The 23,718-nt window shown below is 40.8% G+C and overlaps 2 protein-coding genes across 6 annotated transcripts in view; one reads left to right on the forward strand and one right to left on the reverse strand.

Moving 5' to 3' along the window:
* GPN1 (GPN-loop GTPase 1) lies at positions 1 to 19,975 on the forward strand. Of its 2 annotated transcripts, XR_008558599.1 has the most exons (15): positions 1 to 123; positions 1,517 to 1,610; positions 2,731 to 2,770; positions 3,596 to 3,662; positions 4,397 to 4,434; positions 6,628 to 6,706; positions 6,891 to 6,985; positions 8,227 to 8,272; positions 9,100 to 9,246; positions 9,947 to 10,029; positions 11,821 to 11,860; positions 12,416 to 12,506; positions 14,712 to 14,819; positions 16,743 to 16,988; positions 19,891 to 19,975. XR_008558599.1 is itself a non-coding variant. In XM_008162288.3 (14 exons), exons 1-14 carry the CDS (start codon positions 13 to 15, stop codon positions 16,823 to 16,825), a joined length of 1,122 nt encoding a protein of 373 aa, XP_008160510.2. In that variant the 5' UTR covers positions 1 to 12; the 3' UTR covers positions 16,826 to 17,350. The 2 variants fall into 2 exon arrangements, 1 of the variants encoding a protein (XP_008160510.2); XM_008162288.3 differs by lacking the exon at positions 19,891 to 19,975 and having other exon boundaries at positions 16,743 to 17,350.
* The window catches only part of SUPT7L (SPT7 like, STAGA complex subunit gamma), a 10,438-nt gene continuing 5,798 nt past the window's right edge, over positions 19,079 to 23,718 (reverse strand). For all 4 annotated transcript variants that reach the window (XM_054728441.1, XM_054728443.1, XM_054728442.1 and 1 more), the window contains exons 3-5: positions 22,453 to 22,777; positions 21,558 to 21,795; positions 19,079 to 20,125 (exon numbers count right to left, since the gene is read on the reverse strand). In XM_054728441.1, the coding sequence (XP_054584416.1) occupies positions 19,863 to 20,125; positions 21,558 to 21,795; positions 22,453 to 22,777 (826 nt within the window). In that variant the 3' untranslated portion in view covers positions 19,079 to 19,862. The remainder of the gene's footprint in view (positions 20,126 to 21,557; positions 21,796 to 22,452; positions 22,778 to 23,718) is intronic.

Genomic DNA, 23,718 nt, shown 5'->3' on the forward strand with positions numbered 1-23,718 from the left:
GCCAGGAGGAAGATGGCGGCGCCCGCGGCTGCAGCCGAGCCTCAGGCTGCCGGGGGCCCTCAGCCCCCCGTGTGTCTGTTGGTGTTGGGAATGGCGGGGTCTGGGAAAACCACCTTCGTCCAGGTGAGGTACAGGGCGCGGGCGGAGTAGGTGTGCGCGAGAGGTGGTGGAAGGCCAGGAAAAGGGAGGGGAGGTCTTTCCGAGGAGCGGGCGGGGACCGGCGCGTGGCTTTCGGGTGCCTTGGCGAGACCTTGCACCGTAGCCTGGGTTCCTTCAGGCTCCTTGAGTGCAGACCTGGTACCGCTTACCACGTGGTCCTGCTCTTGTCCTGCCGACAAAATTGCTGACTTGAAGGCAGAGGCTTATAGAGGATAGAGTGCTACCACACTAGACTTTGGTATGGATGGCTGAAGAATTACGTATTTCTTGTGCGCCTGTCATATTTCATGTGTGAACAAAAAAAGGGGTGCTGTAATAAGTGTAACCGAAAGTAACCTCACAGGGTGATTGGATCATAAATTAGTTTTTAATTGAATTTATTGGGGTGCAATTGGTTAACAAAATTACATAGGTTTCAGGTGTACAGTTCTATAGTACATCATCTGTATGTTGTATTGTGTTCTCCACCCAAAGTCAAGTCTCCTTCCTTCACCGTTTATCCCCCCTTTACCCTCTTCTACCAGCCCCTACCCTTCTTCCCCTCGGGCAGTCACCATGCTGTGTCTGTGCCTGTGAGTTTTGTTTTTTGCTTAACCTCTTCAGCTTTTTCACCCAGCACTGCAACCCCATCTCTCCTCTGACAGTTGTCAGTCTGTTCTCTATCTATGAGCCTGTTTCTATTTTGTTTATTTTGTTCATTAGATTCCACATATGAGTGAGATAATATGGATCATAAGTTCTTAACTGGGCAGGTCTTGGTGGGCAGTCACACCCCAGGCATATAACTTCTTTGGTAAAAGGTTTATATTTGCTCTAAGCAAGCCCTGTTCATTTTTTAAAAAAATTTTTTTTTGTGGTGTGCATCTAGGTTAACTCACCTTTGAAATGCCTCTTTTTCAAAAGAGCACGTAATCTTATTAATTATCCACTTTCTGCCTTTCTCTCTCCCGCTTTATGGAATCTTCCTTAGTTACCTCCTTAATTCCAAATGGATAAGTAAAAGAAACTGTAAAACTTTCATTCTTGGGAGCATTTGAGATCTTGCTGCCTGGTTATTGTCACCATTTTGAGTCAAACACAGGCCATTAATGGGGATGCAGTGAAAATGAGGTTGACAAGGTTCTGCTTTCATGGAACTACTGGTTTATTGGAAGTGATAGGATAAAAACCCCACACAAAGCAAATAAATAAGTGATGGAGGGAAGAGGAAGCTCTGATAAATGGGTAATAAAGAAAGGTTGCATTTCAACTGAGAGTTGAATGTTGGAGGTGAATATTTCAGATAGAGGGAAATGTCCTTTGTCCTCTAATCATGCCCTCTTTGTCTGTCTCTATCCGGCACCTCACATGTCTGCAGAGGCTCACAGGACATCTGCATAGCCAAGGCTCTCCGCCTTATGTGATCAATCTCGACCCCGCTGTGCATGAAGTTCCCTTTCCTGCCAATATTGGTGAGTAAACTACCATTTTGTATAAAGTTTCTTGGAATGGAAACCCTCCAGCCTGCCAGTTGTCAATGCTTTCATTATTTTCTACCTACTTTCATTTCTCTTGGATTTGCTAGAATCCCTGAACAGGCTTCTTCTGCCTTATTCACATTTTCTCTCTGTTTACTCCTTTCTTTTTGTTTCCTTTCTACTCAGCGTTTTTTCTCCTTTCTGACCCTGAGGTATCAGGCTATTGTTGTTTGGGAAAATGAAGTGGCTTCTCACTTCTAGGCCCTAAACCCTTCAGCAGGCTCTGATATATATACCTTTCTATTTAGTTTCTTTTCCCGAAGTTTAGTTAAGAGTATAAGGGTTCTTGTGTGGTAGTTCACTTAATGATTTGTAGGAACCGTCGGTGCAGAGGATAATGATCAAGTAACTGAGCATTATATGGCAAAGAATTTGGGGAAGAAAATCACTCATCATCTCACTTAAAGGATGGGATTCTAATAGTTGATGGGGTAGGTTTATAGACTGGTAGATAGGTTTAGTTAGATATTACTGGATAAATTAATTCCTTTTTAAAAATCATGTCTGCATTACCTTTGTTATCAGTAGCAGTTAATAAGAAATTAACATTTTTTTTCTTGATTTAGCTCCCTTTTTCTATGCATATGGTTACTGACAAGGTATTTAAGTGCATAAAACTTTTCTCCCTATCTCAGAACATCTCAACCGTAGCTTGAGAACTTGTAACCTAACATTCTTCATGGGTGACTTGACAGTTCTCCTTTGTAAGGACAGAAACCATTGTGAAGCTGGTAGAAGAGAATGTTGACAAGAGAATACTAAAAGGCTAGTTTCTTGCTGATAAAGTACAGAACACCTTCTGCCCTTCTATTCTTTTCCTCACAATTTTGCTTCTTTTTCTATCACAGTTCAATGATCTTGGCTTAAAAATTACAAAACAAATTTGAAAATAACGCATGCATAGAGGGAAACTTATTTTTTTTTCCTCAGAGGAAGCACAGATGACTTGAGAGACCTCTTGGCTTAGGATATTATTGGTGGAGAGCCTCAGGCTATATTGTTTCTTACCTAGTATGTGTTAAATTCTAATTATTTCTTCCCCCTCTTTCCTCAGATATTCGTGACACTGTGAAGTATAAAGAAGTCATGAAACAGTATCCTTTTTACATCTTCTTCGGTGTTGACTCATCTATGGCTAGTTACCCTCTGTGTATTTTGCAGCTTTGAAGGAATGTTTTTGGGTTTCCTTGTGAAATATACTAGCAAAATCATTTTGATTACTTTAAAGTCATTTTATTAGGAAAATGAAAGATGAATCTGGAAAGAAGTATTGTAGGTGATTAGAAATATTCTTTGAGCTTGTGATTTTAGTTTTTTTTTTTTTTTTTTTTTACCAAATTCCCAGACTGCAGGCTGTTGTAATTAGCGAGCATAGATAATGAGAGGCTAGCTGGTAGTGTGCCTGGGACCCAGAAAGTAGTATTGTCTTGGAAGCTGCATTCATTGGTCATCACCTCTTCAAACTGGGGAAGCCAGAAATGAGTAAGATCACCTCTTGGTACATTGCTGTGTGAAATGTGTACTTTTCCTCTAGGTAAGTCTATGTAGGAAAACTAAGTATAATCAGCAAGTTGCTTGATTAGTGAGGATCAGAGCAAGGAGTGTTATATAGATGATCTTAATAGCTAATGCTAGCAGGCTGTCACTGCCTGAGGAATCTGTCTATTATCTTTTGGTCCCTTTAGTTTGTTCATTTTGCCTGGCCATCAGTAAAACAATAAATAAATGAAGAAGACCTTGATGATGAATGTTTCCTATGAAGTTACAGCTGTGGGGTACATACTAAGTCAAGGATTAGCTTGCCAGTATTCATTAATGGACCACTAATACTATAATGTTTGTGTGAATGATACCCTGGGTATGAACTTTATCATCTGAATTCATCTATAAGCAATTTAAATCCTCAACTTAGTGTCTAGATATGGACTTGGACCCAACGGTGGCATAGTGACCTCACTCAATCTCTTTGCTACTAGATTTGATCAGGTATGTCTGTCTGTTTTCACTCATATAGGTATGACTGTATAAAAACCTGTGGCTCTTAAATACCTTAGTTTGATAACGTTGGGAAAGAAGAGCAATTAACCTGGGATATAAATATAGAAAATAAGTAGGCATTTTGGTAGACAGAGAAGTAGGCTATGAGAGGATGATCAGTTTTACGAACACTTGATATTTAATATTTGGGACAGCCAGTAAAACAGAAATACAGGAGACTGTGTTTGTTTCTTGATCTGTTATTGGCTTATAGTGTTACCCTGAGAATCGAGTAAAGGGATGGGGGTAAGATGGGGTGAGATGGGCTAGCAGATATGGAACAGAAAAATAATGGGGCTTTTTTAACTTGTGACAAATAGTTATCATCATTTAGGTTTTCTCTGTCACCTTCTGTGTTTTAAGAGTGCTTTGTAATCAGTTTTTTTTGCCCTGAGTCACTCCATGAGACAGGCTATTAACATTTTGGGAAGCATCAAGAGAAGTGACTTGACAGTGACAGATCAAGTCTTCAGCTTGTCAGACCCTTGCCCTGAGCTCCAGGGTGCTGCAGGGCTGCTGATGTGGCTGTTTCTGTGGTTCAGTGAGTTTATTAGTCGGTGTCCTAAGATTGAGAACACAGAGATTCAACAGTTGATGGTACCGATGAAGCGGGCCAATGGAGAGGGCCCTGTGATTTTATGCTGAAATCAGCTCCTGTTGTAATTGGCACCTTTTTCTTTTAGGTGATGAAATTTATTGAGAAGGCCCAGAACATGTCTAAGTAAGTGATTTCAGTTTAGCGCCTGTTTATTTCTCTATAGTTAACATGTTTCTAGGCTTTTTTGAAAAATTTTGGGTTAGCATTAAGTTTTGAAAGAGTTTAGATTAAGATGAAACTATTAGAAGTGAAAAAAAGATAGTCAAGAAAATCCTTAAGATGCTATATAGTGTAGAGCTAAATTTAATAGTATTCTATCCCCAACCATTTTGGTATATGCCCATGGCTACTTAGGAGATATTTTGAAACTATCTCTGTTTTCTCTTGGGAAACCATATTTCTTGGCATTAAAATCTCTGAAACATCTTTCTAACCCTTATTTAAATGAATATAATTTACATAAATCAGAGAGAATAATTGTTTTTTAATTTTAAAAGTATCAAAATACAAAATAAAATATTTGTTCATATTATTATTACCCAATGTTAATAATTAATTAACTGTTAATAGGTTTTTAATAGGTTTGCTTTTTAAAAAAAGAAAGATAATTAATTATTTTTATAAAAAAGGATACATGACCCTTATAAAGATTTCAACCTGGTTGGTGTGGTTCAGAGGTCATGCACCAGGAGGTCATGGTTCGATTCCCCATCAGGGCACATGCCCAGGTTGTGGGCTTGATCCCCAGTAGGGAGCATGCAGGAGGCAGCTGATTGATGATTCTCTCTCATCATTGATGTCTCTCCCTTTTACTTTCTCTCTGAAATCAATAAAAATATATTAAAAAAACAATTCAAACCATACATAATTTAAAAGGCGCATTTATCATCCACTAGAAATAACTATCATTACTATCTGTGACTATCATTTCATATGTTTCTGTGCATATATACACAAGTAGAAGAATGGAGGGATAAGGTGTTTTGCAAAAATAGCATCATAAAAGAGGTAGTTTTAAAAAATATCTTTTTTGAGCCCTAGCTGGTTTGGCTCAGTGGATAGAGTGTCGGCCTGTGGACTAAAGTGTCCTGGGCACACTGGGACTAAAGAGTCTGGTCAAGGGCACATGCCCGGGTTGCGGGCTCGATCTCCAGTAGGGGGCATGCAGGAGATAGCCGATCAATGATTCTTTCTCATTGGTTTCTATCTCTCTCCCTCTCCCTTCCTCTCTGAAATCAATAAAAATATATTTTTAAAAAATCTTTCTTAAGATATAAACTCACATACCATAAAGTTCACTCCTTTAATTTATACAATTTAGTGGTGTTTAGTAGACTCATAAAATTGTGTATTGATTCCTACTATCTAATTTCAGAACATTTTTATTATCCCAAAAGAAATGTCATACACATTAGCAATCTTTCTTTTTCCCCAGCTCCTATTGGCTGCACCATTTTACTTTCCACTAGCAGTGCATGAGGGTTCCAGTTTCTTCACGTCCTTGTCAATATTTGTTATATCTTTGTTTTTTATTATAACTGTCTTAGTGGGTGTGTGGGTGGTGAGGTGGTATTGCATTGTATGGTTTTTTTTCTCCAACTTCTGATTTTGTTCTTTTTTAAAAAAATTATTGTCTAAAGTTTTACATATGTTTCCTTTTTCCCTGATTGACCCCGCATTGTGGTTTTGATTTGTATTCCCTCAAGGATTAATGATATTGAGCATCATTTCATCTATTTATTGGACATTGGTATATAGGTATATATTTGTAGAAGTGTCTATTTAAATTCTTTGCTCATTTTTAAAACAGCTTTATTGAGATATAAGTCACATTCCATGCAATTCTCCCATTTAGTGTACAATTCACTGATTTTTACTATGGTCACAGAATTGTGCAACCATCACCAATTTTAGATCATTTTTATTACCTCAACAAGAAACCCTGTATTCTTTAGCTATCACTTCCCTGTCCTACCCCTTCCCCTAAGCAACTGGATAGTTTCCCAAGAGATTCATATTCTGGTTTTTCTTACCTCATTTTTAATGCAGTGTGTTTCTATAACTATCACAGAGTCCCCTGTGATCATTTGCAGTAATTTATGGACTGCTGCTCTTATCCATTAGCATGAATATTGGACATTGAACAAAGCCTGGGGGAATGTGGAATGCATTTCAAAGATGACGGGAGGAAGATAGACTTGGCAGTGTGAAGAGGGCATTCCAATCTTGGATAACCAGTAGTTTGGTGTTTTGTGTAATGGATATTTTCAGCATTGTACAAGTGTAATACTTCTTTAATGGCCTTTCTCGACACAGATATGTCTTGATTGACACACCTGGGCAGATTGAAGTGTTCACCTGGTCAGCTTCTGGGACAATCATCACAGAGGCTCTGGTGAGTATTGTAGGCATTACTGAGAGCTACACTGGATAAGTCTCTTTTTATTGCCTGGGACCTTATGTGGAAGGGAGTTATAGAAGCTCTGTAAAGTGGTTCCCTCTTGCTAAAGAAGATAGGAAAAATTTGGGGACAGATCATGAGCCCTCTGGCTAAGGCTTTGATTATTTTGTGGCTTTAGGCATCCTCCTTTCCAACGATTGTCATTTATGTAATGGACACATCAAGAAGTACCAACCCAGTGACCTTCATGTCCAACATGCTCTATGCCTGCAGGTAACTGATTATTGCTGGGATGACATTACATCAAGGTATGAGGCCTCCTCTTCTTTGAGTCCTGAGTGCTTATCCCCAGATTTGTGCGCATTCAGGTTTGCCACTCAGTTTAGTGGTTGTGAATTGGGGAGGGGTCAGAAGAGAAAAGAGGCACATGTGCCCTTGGCATTCTCGGTCAGCAACTTCTCATCTTCCTCCTTGCTTGCTACAGAAAGAGGTAGAGTGTGAATATGAATCTTTTGGTAGTGGCTCCCAGTTCAATGAAGTCCAAGTCTAAATAAAAGAGAGCTCCTTTTCTGTATTATGATACAGAAATTATAACATGGGGAGAGATTATGAGTAAAAAGGTTTATCCATAATTCTAAAATACACAGGTTTGCCCCAAGTGTGGTACGATTAGGAGAGGGAGGACATACCTCACTAGGTTATGTCAGTACATTAGATCTAGGAGCAAGGCATGCCGTTACTGAAGCTGAGAGAATTTGGTTTTTGGGGGTACAGAAAAGCCATCACCAACATTTGCCCCTTCTAGTATGATTAGGGATGTCTCTTATTTGATGCAAGAAATCCTAGTCCAAATAGAAATCTGATGACTGACGGCATTTGCTCATTAAAAAAAATATATATATATAGACACACACACACACACACACATACACACACATGTATACACACACACACACACACACAGACATATATATATATATATCTTTATTGATTTCACAGAGGAAGGGAGAGGGAAAGATAGAAACATCAATGATGAGAGAGAATCATTGATTGGCTGCCTCCTGCACGTCCCCTATTGGGGATCAAGCGCATAACCCAGGCATGTGATCTTGATCGGAATTGAACCTGGGACCCTTCAGTCCACAGGCTGACGCTCTATCCACTGAGCAAAACCAGCTAGGGTCATTTGTTCATTTTTATATTAGTTGTTTAAAAGACAATTATTTGGTAAAAACAAGCAACCAAACACACACACACACACACACACACACACACACACACACACACACCCCAGAATCAGTAGCAAAGCATTCTTACTCAAAGAGAGTTATGTGTGTGTGTTTGTGTGATGGTGGGGGTGGTTTTTCTCTTGGGAGAGGAGGACATGTGCCTTGTAAGAATGGATACCTTATACTTAAAGTCTGAACTCATTCCCCTTTCTCAATTCCAACTGACTGACATGGTAAACAAGAGCTGAAGTGTTTTTACTAATAATGTCTTGTTTGATTTTTCAGCATCTTGTACAAAACCAAGCTTCCTTTCATTGTGGTCATGAATAAAGTAAGTGGATCCTTACTGTTGTGATTCAGTACTGTATTTGTTTTCATCAGAACTTTGTGTTATTGGAAGATTTGGAATAGGTGGGAAACGCTATTGAGATGCCGGAGAGCAGATTCAAGCTTAACTGAAACAGTCATGGGCACTTCTAGGGAGAAGATTCAGTCAGATTGAGTATTTATCACTGACTTTCATTCCAAGTTACTTCAGCCTAGATAGAGCAGCCCCTCACTTATAGGGTGTGGATTATCCCTCAGAATCTAGAATGTGGGCGGAGATGGGACTGCTAGTCTATTGGAAGTGGCAACTAAAACAAAAAGACAAAACTTCCCTGTTGGTTGGTAGCTAGGATACAGCAGACAAGTTGACTTTAGAGCCTGGAATGGGCTGGCATCCACTGTGGTCATGGTCACTTGGCAATGGATAGTGAAGAGAACATATACCTTCATTTAATTAACACTATACAGCAGTCTTGGTTCTTTATGGCTTGTTGTAGTGGAAGAGGAACTGGGGAAAGCAGGGAAAGAAAATAGATGAATGATTGCTTTCTTTCTTTATTTTTATTGAATTTATTGTGTGACATTGGTTAATAACACTATATACATTTCAGATGTACAATTATATAATACATCATCTGTACACTGTATTAGGTGTTCATCACCCCAGGTCAAGTCTCCTTCCATCACTATTTGTCCCCCCTATACCGTCTTCTACCTCCCCTGAATAATTGCTTGTTATTATCACTACTTAATTAAAAAAAATGGGGGTGGGCATTATTTGGTGTCTAAACTCATCTCTGGTTTCTCATAGTTGGCTTCTCTCTGTTGCAGACTGACATCATTGATCACAGCTTTGCAGTGGAATGGATGCAAGATTTTGAGGCTTTTCAAGATGCCTTGAATCAAGAGACTACATATGTCAGCAACCTGACTCGTTCAATGAGCTTGGTGTTAGATGAATTTTACAGTTCACTCAGGGTAAACTTTCTCTTATGCTCACACCGGCAGTCTCCCCAGATAACCTCTTAACCCATAGGACTGGCTTTGAACCATCTTAGGAAGGAAGTTCATTCCTTTTTGAAAAGTAAATTTTAAAGCATTAACTTATTAAATACTGGCCGTTTATAGATGAATAGATAGAGACCCTACCCTCAGAGAGTTTATGGTCTAGTTAGAAGAGAAGGCTATACACAGAATTAAAACAGAATTAAGAAAGATTGGAATTTGGCCCTGATGGTGGTGAGAGGGAAGATCACTTGAAATGAGAAGTTTTGGAGGATATAGCTTCAGAGGTATGCTTTGAAGGAAGGGTATGATTTGTATAAGCAAAAGTGGGTATGGGTGGCAGAGCATATGTTCATTGCCCAAGTAAAGGCACTGAGATACTAATTTTCATAGAGGACAGACAGTGGTTTGATTTGATAGAGAATAGATAAAAAGCCCCGCTACTTGTTTGTCCTAATTATCTTTCTTGTTCAATTCTCTCTTTTCCTTAGACCTATTTCCATGACTTTTTAGTAGACATGCTGCTTTTTGGTTTAGCTTTATTCTTTGCAAGAGACTTCTTTAAGTATCTAAACTTCTTTATGAAGATTTTTATGAAATTTGAACAAAATAATGTACACCATTAAAAAATACACATCTGTTTGCTCAGTGGCATTAATGTTGCTTTTGTCAGGTGGTAGGTGTGTCTGCTGTTCTGGGTACAGGCTTAGATGAACTCTTTGTGCAAGTCACCAGTGCTGCGGAAGAATATGAAAGGTGAGAACAAAGGAGAATTCTATTGATGACATTCTTAATGACCCGCAATTCTGATATGATAGCAATTTTGCCAGGCAAAGCTTTTTGGTTTTCATAGTATATATGTTACATTTGCCGTGTGTATGTTTACTGACCACACTTAGGGGTAACTAATCCCCATTAATTAAAAAAAAAATAGGAGTGTAAAATCTTCATTGTATTTAATGAGTAAGAGCAGGCAGGAGTCATAAGACTTTTTGTGAAAAGCCAGGTAATAATTATTTTAGACTTCGTGATCTCTGTTGCAACTGTTCAGCTCTGTCATTGTAGCAAAAAAGCATCCATAGACAGTTTATAAATGAGTGAACATGGCTGTGTTCCAGTAAAACATTATTTATAAAAATAGGCAACGGACTTGATTTGACCCGTTTTCCACATTGGCTGACCCCATTAGCATTAATGCTTTGGAGACAGACAGTTAAGAGTTGGATTTCTGTTTCCTCCACTTAATAATTAACTTCTGCAAGTTTTCCTCAGTTGTAGTTCAGGGATTGTTATATTGGAAATCAGCGAGCTGAACAGAAGACGCCTTAGTAAGCCAAATTTGGAGTCTTTATTACGCTAGTGGTCTCAGAGGAGTAGCCTCCAGAGTCTGAGCAAAGCAACATGGAGGAAACTTTCCCTTTATATCCCCCCAGTCCCTTTGTCTCCTAATACGGGGTTTCCGGGCCTTGTGCAGGCTTCATAAAGAGCCCTATGTAGATACTTTGCGGGAAGCTTGTAACCTGAGCACAGCCCCACTCAGTAGCCTTGAGCACAGTACAATTTACATAACGAAAAGGTGTGGGAGTAACCAGGACGGCCGCAGAGTGGCTTGCAAGGCCAGATAATTGAGCTTATTTTCCTTATTATTCGAGCAAGCATGTTTCCAGAAGCCAAGAATAGCAGAGTTAATTTACAGAACAAAAGACTACCTGTGCTTAGTGGGAATTTTCAAACGGCAGTTTTTACAGAATAGAGGTTATGGGAACAAGATGGAGTGCCTATGCTTCAGGATAATAGCATGTATCGCTAAGGTCGTTGTGAGAATTATTTGAGAAAACATCTGGAGCACACAGTGCAATTGCTGACACACAGTAAGCACATTTCATAATAAATGATTGTTATCACTTGTCATAATTAATATTGGAATCCCAATCACCTAAAGGAAAGTGGAGTCGGAGCACGTAGATACTTCCCTTAGGTCTGTAGCCTGTTAGTTGCTGCATCCCCACATGCTCCGTTGGTCCCATAATTAGCAAGATCCTAACAAACACATTGTGGTTTTCAGACACATTATTTTGAGTTTGATTCATTTAGATAAGGGTTTTGTGTGTGTGTGTGTGTGTGTGTGTGTGTGTGATCAAAGCCTTAGGAAAAGACTTGTATCCTTTCATAGTTGCCCTGTTAAAACCACATAATTAAAAGCTAATATGTATTGGGCTTCCTGAACCCAACAGTCCTCGCTTCTTTTACTCATCTCAAATGTTTATCCATATGAATGCTAATAAGCTCCTTAGTCAATGTCTCTAGAGTTCATCTTTCCAGCTCAACAGTCAGACTTTTTCTTTTTTCTAGTTTCAGGGGTGAGGACAGGTACCTTGGCTTTTAATTCCATAGGGATAGGATTTCAGTGAGTTACACTTTTGTTATGCCTGACATTCAGTTAAGTAAGACCTTTTTTATTTCCAGAGCCCTAGGAAAACAGAAGTGATGTGGGGGCAGGCAGGACATATTTTAAACACAGCAATTTAGAAATTGTTTCTCTTTCAGGGAGTATCGTCCTGAATATGAACGTCTGAAGAAATCACTGGTAAGAGAGGAGGCTGTTTGTGTATTTTAGGGCCACTAAAAAAACAACCTCAAACCATATGCTTATCCTCCTGCCATTCATACTTTTGTTTCGACCATCAGTGTGTCTTTTAGATACTCGTTAATTTAAATTTGTAAATGTCTATGTGTGCTGTCTGGATGTAGAAAGGCCCCCTTAAATTATTTTTCTTTTCTTTATTTGAAGTTTTAAAAACCAGATTTTTCTGCCCTGTGAGGAAGCTCAGTTGGTTAGAGTGTTGTTCTGATATGCCAACAAATTGATGTGTCCCCCCCCCCCCATTCCTCTCGCTCCAAAATCAATATATCAAAAAAAAAAAAAGTGAAACTTCTGATTCAGTCTTCAGAGCCCTCCAGCCTGAACTGCTAATCTGGGCCCATACTGCTCAGTGTGTCTCTCTCCATATCAGCCATCCCTTATCTGCCTCAATGTTTAGGTAGTCTCTGGCATTTGTATAATTGGTCATCTCCAGTCAGAAGGTACATCTAACTTGGGACTCTTTTTTGAGTCTGATGATAGTTTTCTCTACATATACAGGCCAGTGCACAGAGCCAGCAGCAGAAAGAACAACTAGAACGCCTTCAGAAAGATATGGGCTCTGTTGCCTTGGACACAGGAACTGCTACAGGTATTGGAGGGTCTCTTGGTGTTAGGGACTGAAAGTGGATATGTTATTTCTACTCAGCAGGAAGATACTTATATTTAAGAGCAGAAAGAGAAGAGGAGGATGTTTTCCTTTTGTAGGGTTTGCATATTTCTTATTAAATTTATTTCAAGGATTTTTTTCTTCTTTGTTAGTGTTGAAAATAGTTTTTTTGAACGATTATATCTTCTAACTGGTTATGTTTGTGTATACAAAACTTTTAATTTTTGTGCATTAGTCTTTTTATTCTGCTACTTTACTGACTTTTGAGTTTTGTCATTGATTCTCCAGGGATTTCTAGTTAAATGTATATACTCCCACCCATCCACACTTATTGATGGGCTGGCCTTTAAAGGAGTGAAGTTCTATTCAGGAAAGCTGTTGCTATACCCCTAGTAGAGAACATGCAAAGCTGCTTGGAGGAGCTGCTAGAAATGGGCTGGGTTGACCAGTTACGTGAACTTGCCTATGCCGTCCTGTTGCACACCTCAGCAACATCAATTTCTATGTGCTATGGTCTTTGGAATCACTCATGAACACATGAAGTGGCAGCTGTTAAATCTGTTGCAGAGGGTCTGCTGTACTTAGATAACCTGTTAAAGTTGGAGGAGTTTCAGTAAATTACTTGGAGGAATCACAAGTACAGTTGCGTAATTCCAAGTTGGGCATGGAATGAAGCATTGAGTGTTGACACAGCATGCCATAATACTTTCCCAGGGCCAGGGCCACTTGAGCTTTGTGCCCCTTGGTGTTCCTGCTTTTTGATACCCTATTCCCCAGCTCATCTTGCTTGTCCTCTTAGGCACCTGAAGAGAGAGTGGTCATGTCCTCCCATGGCTTTAGGTTACTTGGCATGGTTTCAGCTTCTTATAGAAACCGACCCCTATAGGCTGAATCTCTTGCCTAGGAATGACCTGATTATACTTTTTCCTGATTATTGGAGCCCAGTTCTATTGAGTTTCCTTCCCTAAGTAGGGAATTTGCCTCTATTATTATTATTATTTTTTAAAATATATTGATTTTTTACAGAGAGGAAGGGAGAGGGGATAGAGAGTTAGAAACATTGATGAGAGAGAAACATTGATCAGCTGCCTCCTGCACACTCCCCACTGGGGATATGCCCGCAGCCAAGGTATTTGCCCTTGACCGGAATCAAACCTGGGACCCTTGAGTCCACAGGCCGACGTTCTATCCACTGAGCCAGACCGGTTAGGGCATTGCTTCTATTATTATATTCAGTTTTCCTTAACTCCTCCCACCCCTCTTATTTCTGAAGAATGCCCTGGTTCCTCTACTCTGGATCATTTTAAATATATATATTTAATTGATATATATATATATATATCTCTCTCCCTCTCCCTTCCTATGAAATCAATAAATATACATATTTATTGATATATTTATATATTTATATATATATATATTTTTTTTTTTTAAATATATTTTATTGATTTTTCACAGAGAGGAAGGGAGAGGGATAGAAAGCCAGAAACATCGATGAGAGAGAGACATCGACCAGCTGCCTCCTGCACATCCCCCACCAGGAGATGTGCCCGCAACCAATGTACATGCCCTTGACCGGAATCGAACCTGGGACCCTCCAGTCCGCAGATCGACGCTCTATCCACTGAGCCAAACCGGTTTTGGCTATATATATATATATTTTAAAAGAATGGCATTCCTACTAAGAGAAGCTACTTGAGAACTATTTTCCTTAGTTTAAAAATAAGATCTTCAGCCCTAGCTGGTTTTGCTCAGTGGTTAGAGCATCAGGCTGCAGACTGAAGGGTCTTGGGTTTGATTCCGGTCAGGGGCACATGCCCGGGTTGTGGGCTCGATCCCCAAAAGGGAGTGTACAGGAGGCAGCCAATCAATGTTTCTCTCTCATCATCGATGTTTCTATCTCCCCCTCTCCCTTCCTTTCTGAAATCAATAAAAAATATATTAAAGAAAAACAAAACCTAAAAAATAAAAAGACCTCTTGACTTATTAGAATAGTGAAAGCACTTTGTGATTAGACTGTTGAAATGTTATGTGGTATTAACAATACGTTTGGAAGAAGTAGTATCCTGCATTTTATCATGACCACTTTCATCCAGCCAAATTGAAAATTGTAGTTATTTACTGATTCAGAATCACCTTTTGGAGGAGGCATGTGTTCATGACATGCTGCTGGTGTTTTCTTTGTAGACGGCTTATCTTCTGGGCGGGACCCTTCTGACTTGATCTTGACTCGGGGAACCTTGGATGAAGAGGATGAAGAAGCAGACAGCGACACTGATGATATTGACCACAGAGGTGAGAGGTGGCTGAGGCGGCTCATGAAAACACACTAGCCGCTTATCCTCACATAGGACCTTCTTGTTAAGAGAAGGTCTTGAATATGCAGATTGAAGGGTCGCAAGTTCGATTCTGGTCAGGGGCATGTGCCTCGGTTGCAGGCTTGATCCCCTGGGTGTGTATGGGAGGCAACCAATCTTTGTGTCTCTCTCACATCGATGTTTCTCACTTTCTCCCCCTCCCTTTCACTGTCTTAAAAAAACAAAAATCAATGGAAAAAATATCCTTGGGTGAGGATTAACAAAAAAGGAAAAATATTGGGGAGAGAGGAGATGGTTAAGGTATAGCACCAGTGAGAATCCCATGCATTGGGAGTTCTGGCCTTCCTGCTGAATGGTCAATATTGAGCTGATGACAGGCCTTTTATTAGTCTGTCTTCTCAAGTTAGGTCCTGATTCAGTTTGAGGAATCTAGGATTTGGTTTATTGTAATTGTTTTAAGAATACATAAGGAGGCCTCAGCAGATCCGAAGGGACTGTAACACTTTGAGGTTAAAATGGCTCTGGAAACCAAAAGGGTTAACTTGGCATAGTTTTATGGAATGTGAACAGAATCTGTTTCTTGAAACAGCCCTTTTAGATCCTCGCTATGACCAAGAGCAAACTTCTCTTTTTTAAAAATATATTTTATTGATTTTTCACAGAGAGGAAGGGAGAGGGATAGAGAGTTAGAGACATCAATGAGAGAGAAACATCGATCAGCTGCCTCTTGCACACCTCCTACTGGGGATGTGCCCGCAACCAAGGTACATGCCCTTGACCGGAATCGAACCTGGGACCCTTGAGTCCGCAGGCCGATGCTCTATCCACTGAGCCAAACCGGTTTCGGCAGCAAACTTCTCTTTATTCCAACGCACTGGATGCTAACATGTCAGTGCCTCATGTAATCAGATTTATTGAAGTGTAATTTATAGAGTAAAACCCACCTTTTAAAAGTTTCTAGTTTGATGAGTTGTGCTTTTTTTTTTTCCAAATTATAAAAGAAAGTTTATTTAGAAAGTTACAGAGGTAGTAGAAGTGAGGCTCAGCGAGGACCTCCAAGAGGGCCCTTGGAGTTTAGGAGAGAGAAAGGCAAAGGTAAGGTGCCTGGGGGAAGAAGAGAAGGATGGGAAAAGCTCAGGCATGTGAGAGAGAGAGAGAGAGAGAGAGAGAGAGAGAGAGAGAGAGAGAGAGAGAGGGAGTGGGAGGGAGGGAGGGAGGCAGTGCCTCTTGAGGAGTCAACACATATAGTCTTGTAACCACAATCATAATCAAGACACCGAACACTTCATTACCCCCCGAGTTCTCTCATGCCCGTTTTTATTCAGTCCCTTCCTGCATACCTAGTTCCTGGCAATCACTGTTCTAATTTCTGTTCCTATAATTTTGCCTTTTCCAGAATGTCATATAATTGGAATGACAGTATTTAACTTGCATTCAACTTTTTTCACCCAGTATAATGTTTTTGTGATTTGTTGTATGCATTAGTAGTGTTTTTTTACAGTTGAGTAATACTCCATTATATGGATCTACCACAGTTTGTTTATGCATTCACCACCTGGTTTGCATTTGGGTTATTGCCAGATTTTAGCTCTGATAACTAAAGCTGCTATTAACATTCATTAACAGATCTTTGTGTGGACATATGTTTTCATTTCCCTTGGATAAAAATACTTAGGAGTGGGACCTCATTTTAGTTACTTTATGAAGGAGGTTTTTTTCCTCACAGATAAAAGAAACTACATTTTGGGCCACCTGGTAAGCATGCTCTGGGAGATTTTTCCTGACTGGGAGAGGTGAACACTTAGAACCAGGGTACTGTGTCTGAGGGACGGTGGCAGCAGGTCTCATCTACCTGTCTAGTGGGAGGGTTTAACCAGAATTGACCTTTCTTTCCCTGCAGTTACGGAGGAGAGTCATGAAGAGCCAGCGTTCCAGAATTTTATGCAGGAGTCAATGGCACAGTACTGGAAGAGAAACAAATAGTTCCTAGAAGTCCAAGAGTTTGGAACTCTGTGAAGAAACTGTCCTTACCTCTGATTGGGGTTACGATAAAGAACCATTTTACACAGAATAGCAGAGGTTCTCGTGTTAGGGAGCGTTCCTGACTCCAGTGAAGCCAAGGACAGAAGAAATTTGGACCTGGCAGGTAGATGTTGATTCCCCGTGGCCTTTCCCTGGGATTTGGCAAGGAAGGGTTTTCTGACTGTTCTTGGATGCTGGTATTCGGCCTGTAAGCCTTCACGTTGTATCATTTGAACTCAAGGACTTTTGCTGCTAACGGATGGAATAGAGAGAGAACATACTGTTCACTTCAGATCTCTGTTATTAGGCTGTATTTATAGCCTCTATTTCCCAAGCATCTTGCCCTTGACCCATGAGTTCCCCTCCTTTTAGCAGAACGGGAGACAAGAAACATGAGCTTGTACAGAGTGGCAGTGGAGTCTCCTTGGCAACTAGTCAATGTTGATATGAAATGCTTGGTAGCTCATTATAGGTTTGTTGAAGAAAGTGGACTCATTATAGGTTTGTTGAAGAAAGTGGACAAAACATATAATAAGAATCCTGTTTTTGATGGTGACTTGGATAGAGTTTTTAATTTTAACTTTGGTATAAGCCTGCCTGCAGAATTTAAAATAAGAAAATTATATAATTATAAATAATTTCACTTCTGTTGATCAGAGAGATTTAAAGTCACATGTCCAAACCTGTCTCAGTAAGGTGATGTTTACTAAAGTTTCCCTGGTTACACACACGTAGTAACCAGGTATAGAGCCAGGCCCTGTTTGCATTTTACTTTGAACTTAAATGCAAAATATGCTTGGTGATTTTTCAAAGGCCATGGACTTGGGTCAGGTGTACATTCCATATATAACAATCATGGTTTACCCTGCCTCCGTTCTTCACAGTATCTCATAATGTAGTACATTTCTCCTAAGGAATTTTGTCCTTGCCTAATCTGTCCTCCAGTAGTTCTGGAAGTGTGGTCTCTGGGCCAGAAGCATAAGCATCACCAGGGAAATTTCTTAGAAACAGAACACTGAAGACCTGAATCAGAAACGGGGTGGGGCCCAGCAATCTGAACCACTGCTCTAACCACCCAAACAGCCTGGGACAGTTCTAGGCCAGATGAATCTCAGGTATCAGTCATATGACCTGCTTTATCAGAGTACCCTAACTTTGACCATCTGGTGCCTCTTCTCCAATTTAAACATTCTAACAATAAAAGTATTTTATTTTACTATGAAGTATTAATTTCAATATTCTGTACCTAGTGGGAACCACTGGTTTAAAATTTTGGATCTATAAGGAAACCATTTGCACAGCAAAACTCTGAACATACCTGGTTTTCCCCTTAGTACCTCTGAATACTTTTTCCTTAAAGAATAACTTGTATTGCCCTAACCGGTTTGGCCCAGTGGATAGAGCGTTGGCCTGCAGACTGATGGGTCCCAGGTTCGATTCCGGTCAAGGGCATGCACCTTGGTTGTGGGCACATCCCCAGTAGGAGGTGTGCAAGAGGCGGCTGATTGATGTTTCTAACTCTCTTTCCCTCTCCCTTCCTCTCTGTAAAAAAATCAATAAAATATATTTAAAAAAAAAAAGAAGAACTTGTATGGCCTACACCAGTGGTCGGCAAACTGCGCCTTGCGAGCTGCGGTTTGCCACTCTGTTGACTAATGAGTTTGCCAACCACTGACCTAGACTCTCGATTCCAATAATTACAGGCTGTTGTTCCTTGTGATTAAGCCCCTATCCCAGTGGTCGGCAAACTCATTAGTCAACAGAGCGGCAAAACGCGGCTCTCGAGCCGCAGTTTGCCGACCACTGGCCTACACTATATGCTCCGTAAGGGCAGGCACAATGTCTTAATTTTGGTCTTGATTAAAGGAGTGCTCTAAATTGCACAAGATTTGTAATCTGCATCCATAAACTTAAGCAGAATTTAACATGCCAGCACCTGTTACCAAGGCATAAAGCACATGTTTGCTAATTACCCCTAATTATTCCAATGCTGCATCGTTTACATAATAAATACTGATTGAGACTATCAGATGCTAAGTAGGGCAGTACTGGAATGGGTGAGTGACAGTAGTAAAGTTGTTCAGGATATGATGTAGAGTAGAAACCCATCTAGTAGAGGCACAGTTTGCAGATGCAGAATTCTGGCAAAGCAATGGGACTGCTGGCCTCTGATGGCCAAGCAGAAGCAACAAATAAAATAAGCACAAACCTGTCTTTGGACAGTTCCTGATTGTTTTATTCACAAAGGAGAAAATGAAAGAGGCAACTGAATAAATGTACATAGAGAAAATATTTAAAAAATCTTAGTGGAAATAAAGACTAGGATGAGAATAGATGGAACAAATCTAAAGAAGCAAGAAGAAAATCTATGGATGAGATAGGAGAGGGCTGTCTGAATAAGCAAAAAGGCTGTGTTACACAGACCTGATTTTATGAGACTTCATGGGCAACAAAAGTTTTAAAAAGACTCCGATGGATAAGTTGTGCAGAGGTTAGTGATTTCTTGCTAGGTGTTAGTACTGGATTCACAATGACAACCAAAAATGAAGTAAATTAAATTAAAAAAATTGACACCTGATACAGGCATACATTTACTTGTGAGTCTTATTCAAGCACAACTTGGAGGTTTAATAGCATCTTAGTCTTCACAGCAACCCTGCAACATGGGTCAAAGTGGTAAAATTCTCAGTTGTGCAAGAGAAATGGCCTTAGAGAAGCTAAGCAATTAGTCTAGTGACAAGGACAGCTGTCAAAGACAGTGCTTTGATCTGATTACCACCCCAGCATCATGACATACCTGTAAAATGTGGCTTGGTTATTGTGGAAAATTACAAAAACTGAATGCAAAAGTAATATGCAAACTTGTTTGGTTAAGTCCAGTTTCACTGAAATCAGGAAAATCCACTGTGTTTAAGAGTCAAATCACTATGGAAACAAATTTGAATATATCAGGTTTTCTATTGGGTTTGTAGGTTTGGACAGAAAATCTCTTTTCCTTTTATATTTTCCTAATCCTCTTCTTGCAGCGCTGGTTGAAAACAGGGGAGGACCCCATGAGGCTATCAGTGGAGTGGGAGCCGTAGCTGCTGTCCGAGTCATCGGGGCTCTGGGGGATTCCAGCTTCACTCATGCCTGACATGGGCTCCTCGAAGACATCGCTGCCCAGCACACCGTGCCCAGAGACATTGCCTTCTTCACTCTCTTGAGGCTCCATTTTCACGTGGGCCAGATTCCAAAGTGGGGAAGCATTTACCTCTGTACCTAAAAATGGAAGAACATATAACTAAAGGCAGTCCTCGGGTTACGTCGCTATCTCCCATTTAATTATAAAAAAAGGAAGTTTTGTCATTTCGATGTATGTACATGTTTTTTATTATTCATTTACCACAAGTAAAGGTCAGGAATTGTTATCTTTCTTTTAAATTTTTTTTACTGTTTCACTCCATTGTTGCTGTATATGTGCTCCATGTGAGTGAAGTAGGTGCCTATGTAGGTGGGTTCCGACTTACGGCGAAAATCGCTTTACGTCGCGCCGTAGGAACGGATCTCCAACGTAACCCGAGGACCTACTGTACTGGTAAGCCAAGGCTGGAGCAAAGTAGAATGAATATCCTATCCAGGGCAGACTGATGGCCCTTGAGCTCAGCTTACATTCTGACTACTTGGCTGGAGAATATGGTTATAATTCTCTTTCCGCTTCCTCCTCCACCCTCCTTAACCCTCCCTCACCCACCCCCATTTTTCTGAACCAGGGAAGTAAAACTGCATGCATGCAGTAAGATTCCCTGTCTCATGGCCCAAAGGCAGGCGCAACCACAGGCTCCTGTTCGGTTATGTTTGCTTGTCCTTCCTTCAGTGGGACTGCCTTGTTTTCCTGCCTTTTGTTTGGGTCCCTGGTCCTGTCTCATTATGGAAAGTTAATGATCACTCCAAAATGCTAGCAGTTCATGGACTGCTGTAAAGAGACATGGCAACAAGGCCCTCTGTGTGTTCCAGCAATACTGTTCTGTGGTTATTCCTCCATGGTGAAAGGCTCTGCCAGACAGTTGTAAGAAATGTGGCCTAATTCTGTTTATGCCACACTGGAGGATTTGCTGCTTGCTTCATTTGAGCATTGATGAAATGACAATTTATATTTGTAAAGAACCAAGTGTCTAGACTAACTCCAATCTAACTGACTTAAGGATCAAGTCATCCTGGTTTGTAAGGTCATCGCAGAGTCCATCTGGAAGAAGGGGCCAGCTGCCTGTGCAGCCCCTGGCAAGCGCTTTTAGTTCCAATTTGTTGCGTTACTCTAGCAAGGAAGCCCAACTATTCAAATATTCTTGAGCAATTAACACTCCTCATTTACCTGGAAGTTAATTGAGTACAAGCACCAGGAAGGACCAACATAGATACTAAGGGAAGGAGGGGACATCTGCCTACCTAGCTGGGTCAGCTGAATTAACTCGTAATCAGTAGGACAACATATATTACATCCATATCCTAACTGGGAATTATTTAAAAAAAGCTTGTCCTCTAATTACAAAGAGAAGAATGTTGGTATCTCTAGATCAGTGAAGCTGTACTTGTCTTTAGACTGTTCATTCTCCTGCCCTCTCCCACTTTTGTTCTTCAGAGTATAATTCCATAAGGTAAATAGTACTGAGATTGGTGGATATCCCAGAATCAAGTGTAAGTTGATTTCTCTTACTTGAAGCCTGCGGTGAAGCCTCAACCTCCAGGTTAGATGGGAAGCGCTCACTCTGAGCCCCGAGGACTCCCATGGGCAGGGACTGGTCTCCAGAAGCAAGGTCAGCCTCCAGCTCCTCACTGACGGGGAAGGTGATGTCACTCACAGGTTCCTCCTTGATCTTTACAGGTTTCGTGTCCTCTGTGGCCTTCTCAGGATTGACAATCCTTTCATATTCTTCAGAAAGTTGCTTACTAATCTGTTGGCAAGCAAGAGACAATTTTTCAAGGAAATGTTAGAAACAAGTTAGAGAGTATGGAAAAGCCAACAGAATATGAATAAAGCACCCACTGCCAATGGAAGGAATCTGCTTAAGATGTTGAGTTTGCATTTGTAAACGATAGACATGTAAAGAAAATTTGTAGAGAGTGCGTGTGTGTAATTAAAAGTTACATAAAGGTAAAAAATAGAGATAAATCAGAAATGGGACAAAAGATCACATTTTTGGATATAAAAGTAACAGTTAACATATGTACCCCAGGTGGGTAATGAATAGTATAGACTCTGGATCACTTAGCAAAGACTTTTTGTTGGGTGTTAAAAATTCCTTATGATATTTTAGATTCGGGGAAACCCAAACAGGGAGCCAATTGCTTGCCTAAGGCCACAGTGGTGAAGAGATGAGATATTTCTGGGTCTAACCCAAAATGGTGTCTCCCTGCCTTCCCACCTGGGGGCAGTATCACTTCACTCTGTTTTGTCTGGCCAGGTCATTGATGAGGCCAGTGAATCCCATCTAGGGCCATGAGGGAAGTAGGTTATGTCCTCTGTTCCAAGATCCTGTGCTCCGCATTCTACAGCAATTGTGGGACCCTGCTGACCACCCTAGACTGCGTTCTCCACAGCGCCACCTCACCTGTAGCATGTAGCTGTGATAGTCCTTGATGCGGTGCTGCCAGAACTTCTGGAGGGAGAGCACACTGCCAATGCCCACTTCATGGAATACCTGCTCCATGACGTCAGGAAAAGGGGTCTGCCCCAGTCGGGCCTCCCGATCCACAGCAAAGCGTAGCAACTTGGTGAACTTAAGGCAGTACTCATGTGCCACATCAGTCAGGGTCTCCAGGACGCTTTCATTTGCACACTCAAAGCCTGCATGGGCCAGGATGGTGGCCACTGCCTGGTAGAGGAGCTGCCGGCAGGAGTGCCAGCTGAGTTCGGTCACAGGTTCCCCTTTCCCACTGAAAGCAGAGACGGGGGAGTAGTGTTACTAGTGCTCCTGCAAAAGGGTGTCCTGTCCTGTCTCCCTAGAAGTTTTATAATTCCAATCAAACCACTGGCCCAGCTTTCCAGGGAAATTCTATGCAGTTACACAGCCCAGTTTTCTTTACTGCTTGATGGGGCATGGCTAAGCAACCCACAGTCTTATCCCTGAGCTCCTCCAATTTCATAAAGCTTGCATAGGCAATATTCAAGCTTTAAGAAACAGTGTAAAAGGGTGTCTAGTACAAAGGAAGTTTCCTTCTTATACCAATGGCTCCGTTTTGATTACTGTTAGGATCTGATGGACTTTAACAGTAGAGCTCAGACACTGCTCAGTGGTGCTCAGGTTATTTCACTAGAACATAGTTTCCTCACATGCTGGGCAACATACGGCCTTTCAGAAATTTACAGTCCCAATCAGGAGATTCTTCTGTAACTGCAACAGACCATTTGTAAAACTGGGAAAGCAACTCAATTTTATAAAAGCAACTTAAAACATATACCGCTTACACAGCATTTTTATCCTCTCCTGCTGTGAAATGGGTAGCAGCCATATTACTATCCCTATTTGGCAGGTGAGGAAACAGGTTCAGAGGGGCTCATTTGCCAAAAGTTGGTTGGGTATTATTAAAAAGTGTCACGTGGAGCCGAAAGCGGTTTGGCTCAGTGGATAGAGCGTCAGCCTGTGGCCTGAGGGGTCCTGGGTTCGATTCTGGTCAAGGGCATGTACCTTGGTTGCGGGCACATCCCCAGTTGGGGGTGTGCAGGAGGCAGCTGATCGATATTTCTCTCTCATCGATGTTTCTAACTTTCTATCCCTCTCTCTTCCTCTCCATAAAAAATCAATAAAATATATTGAAAAAAAAGTGTCATGCGGAGCTTCTGACTCCAGATCCCATGCTCTTCATAATGCAACAAA

The sequence above is a fragment of the Eptesicus fuscus genome, chromosome 16 (assembly GCF_027574615.1).
Source record: "Eptesicus fuscus isolate TK198812 chromosome 16, DD_ASM_mEF_20220401, whole genome shotgun sequence".
In the NCBI taxonomy this organism is placed as follows: Eukaryota; Metazoa; Chordata; class Mammalia; order Chiroptera; family Vespertilionidae; genus Eptesicus; species Eptesicus fuscus.

Bases quoted from the DNA above. Each gene is read 5' to 3' on its own strand.
- GPN1 (XM_008162288.3), top strand. From the start codon at position 13: ATGGCGGCGCCCGCGGCTGCAGCCGAGCCTCAGGCTGCCGGGGGCCCT. The intron at 6,986-8,226 runs GTAACTGATTAT...TTGATTTTTCAG, and splicing joins AACATGCTCTATGCCTGCAG to CATCTTGTACAAAACCAAGC. The intron at 12,507-14,711 runs GTATTGGAGGGT...TTTTCTTTGTAG, and splicing joins GGACACAGGAACTGCTACAG to ACGGCTTATCTTCTGGGCGG.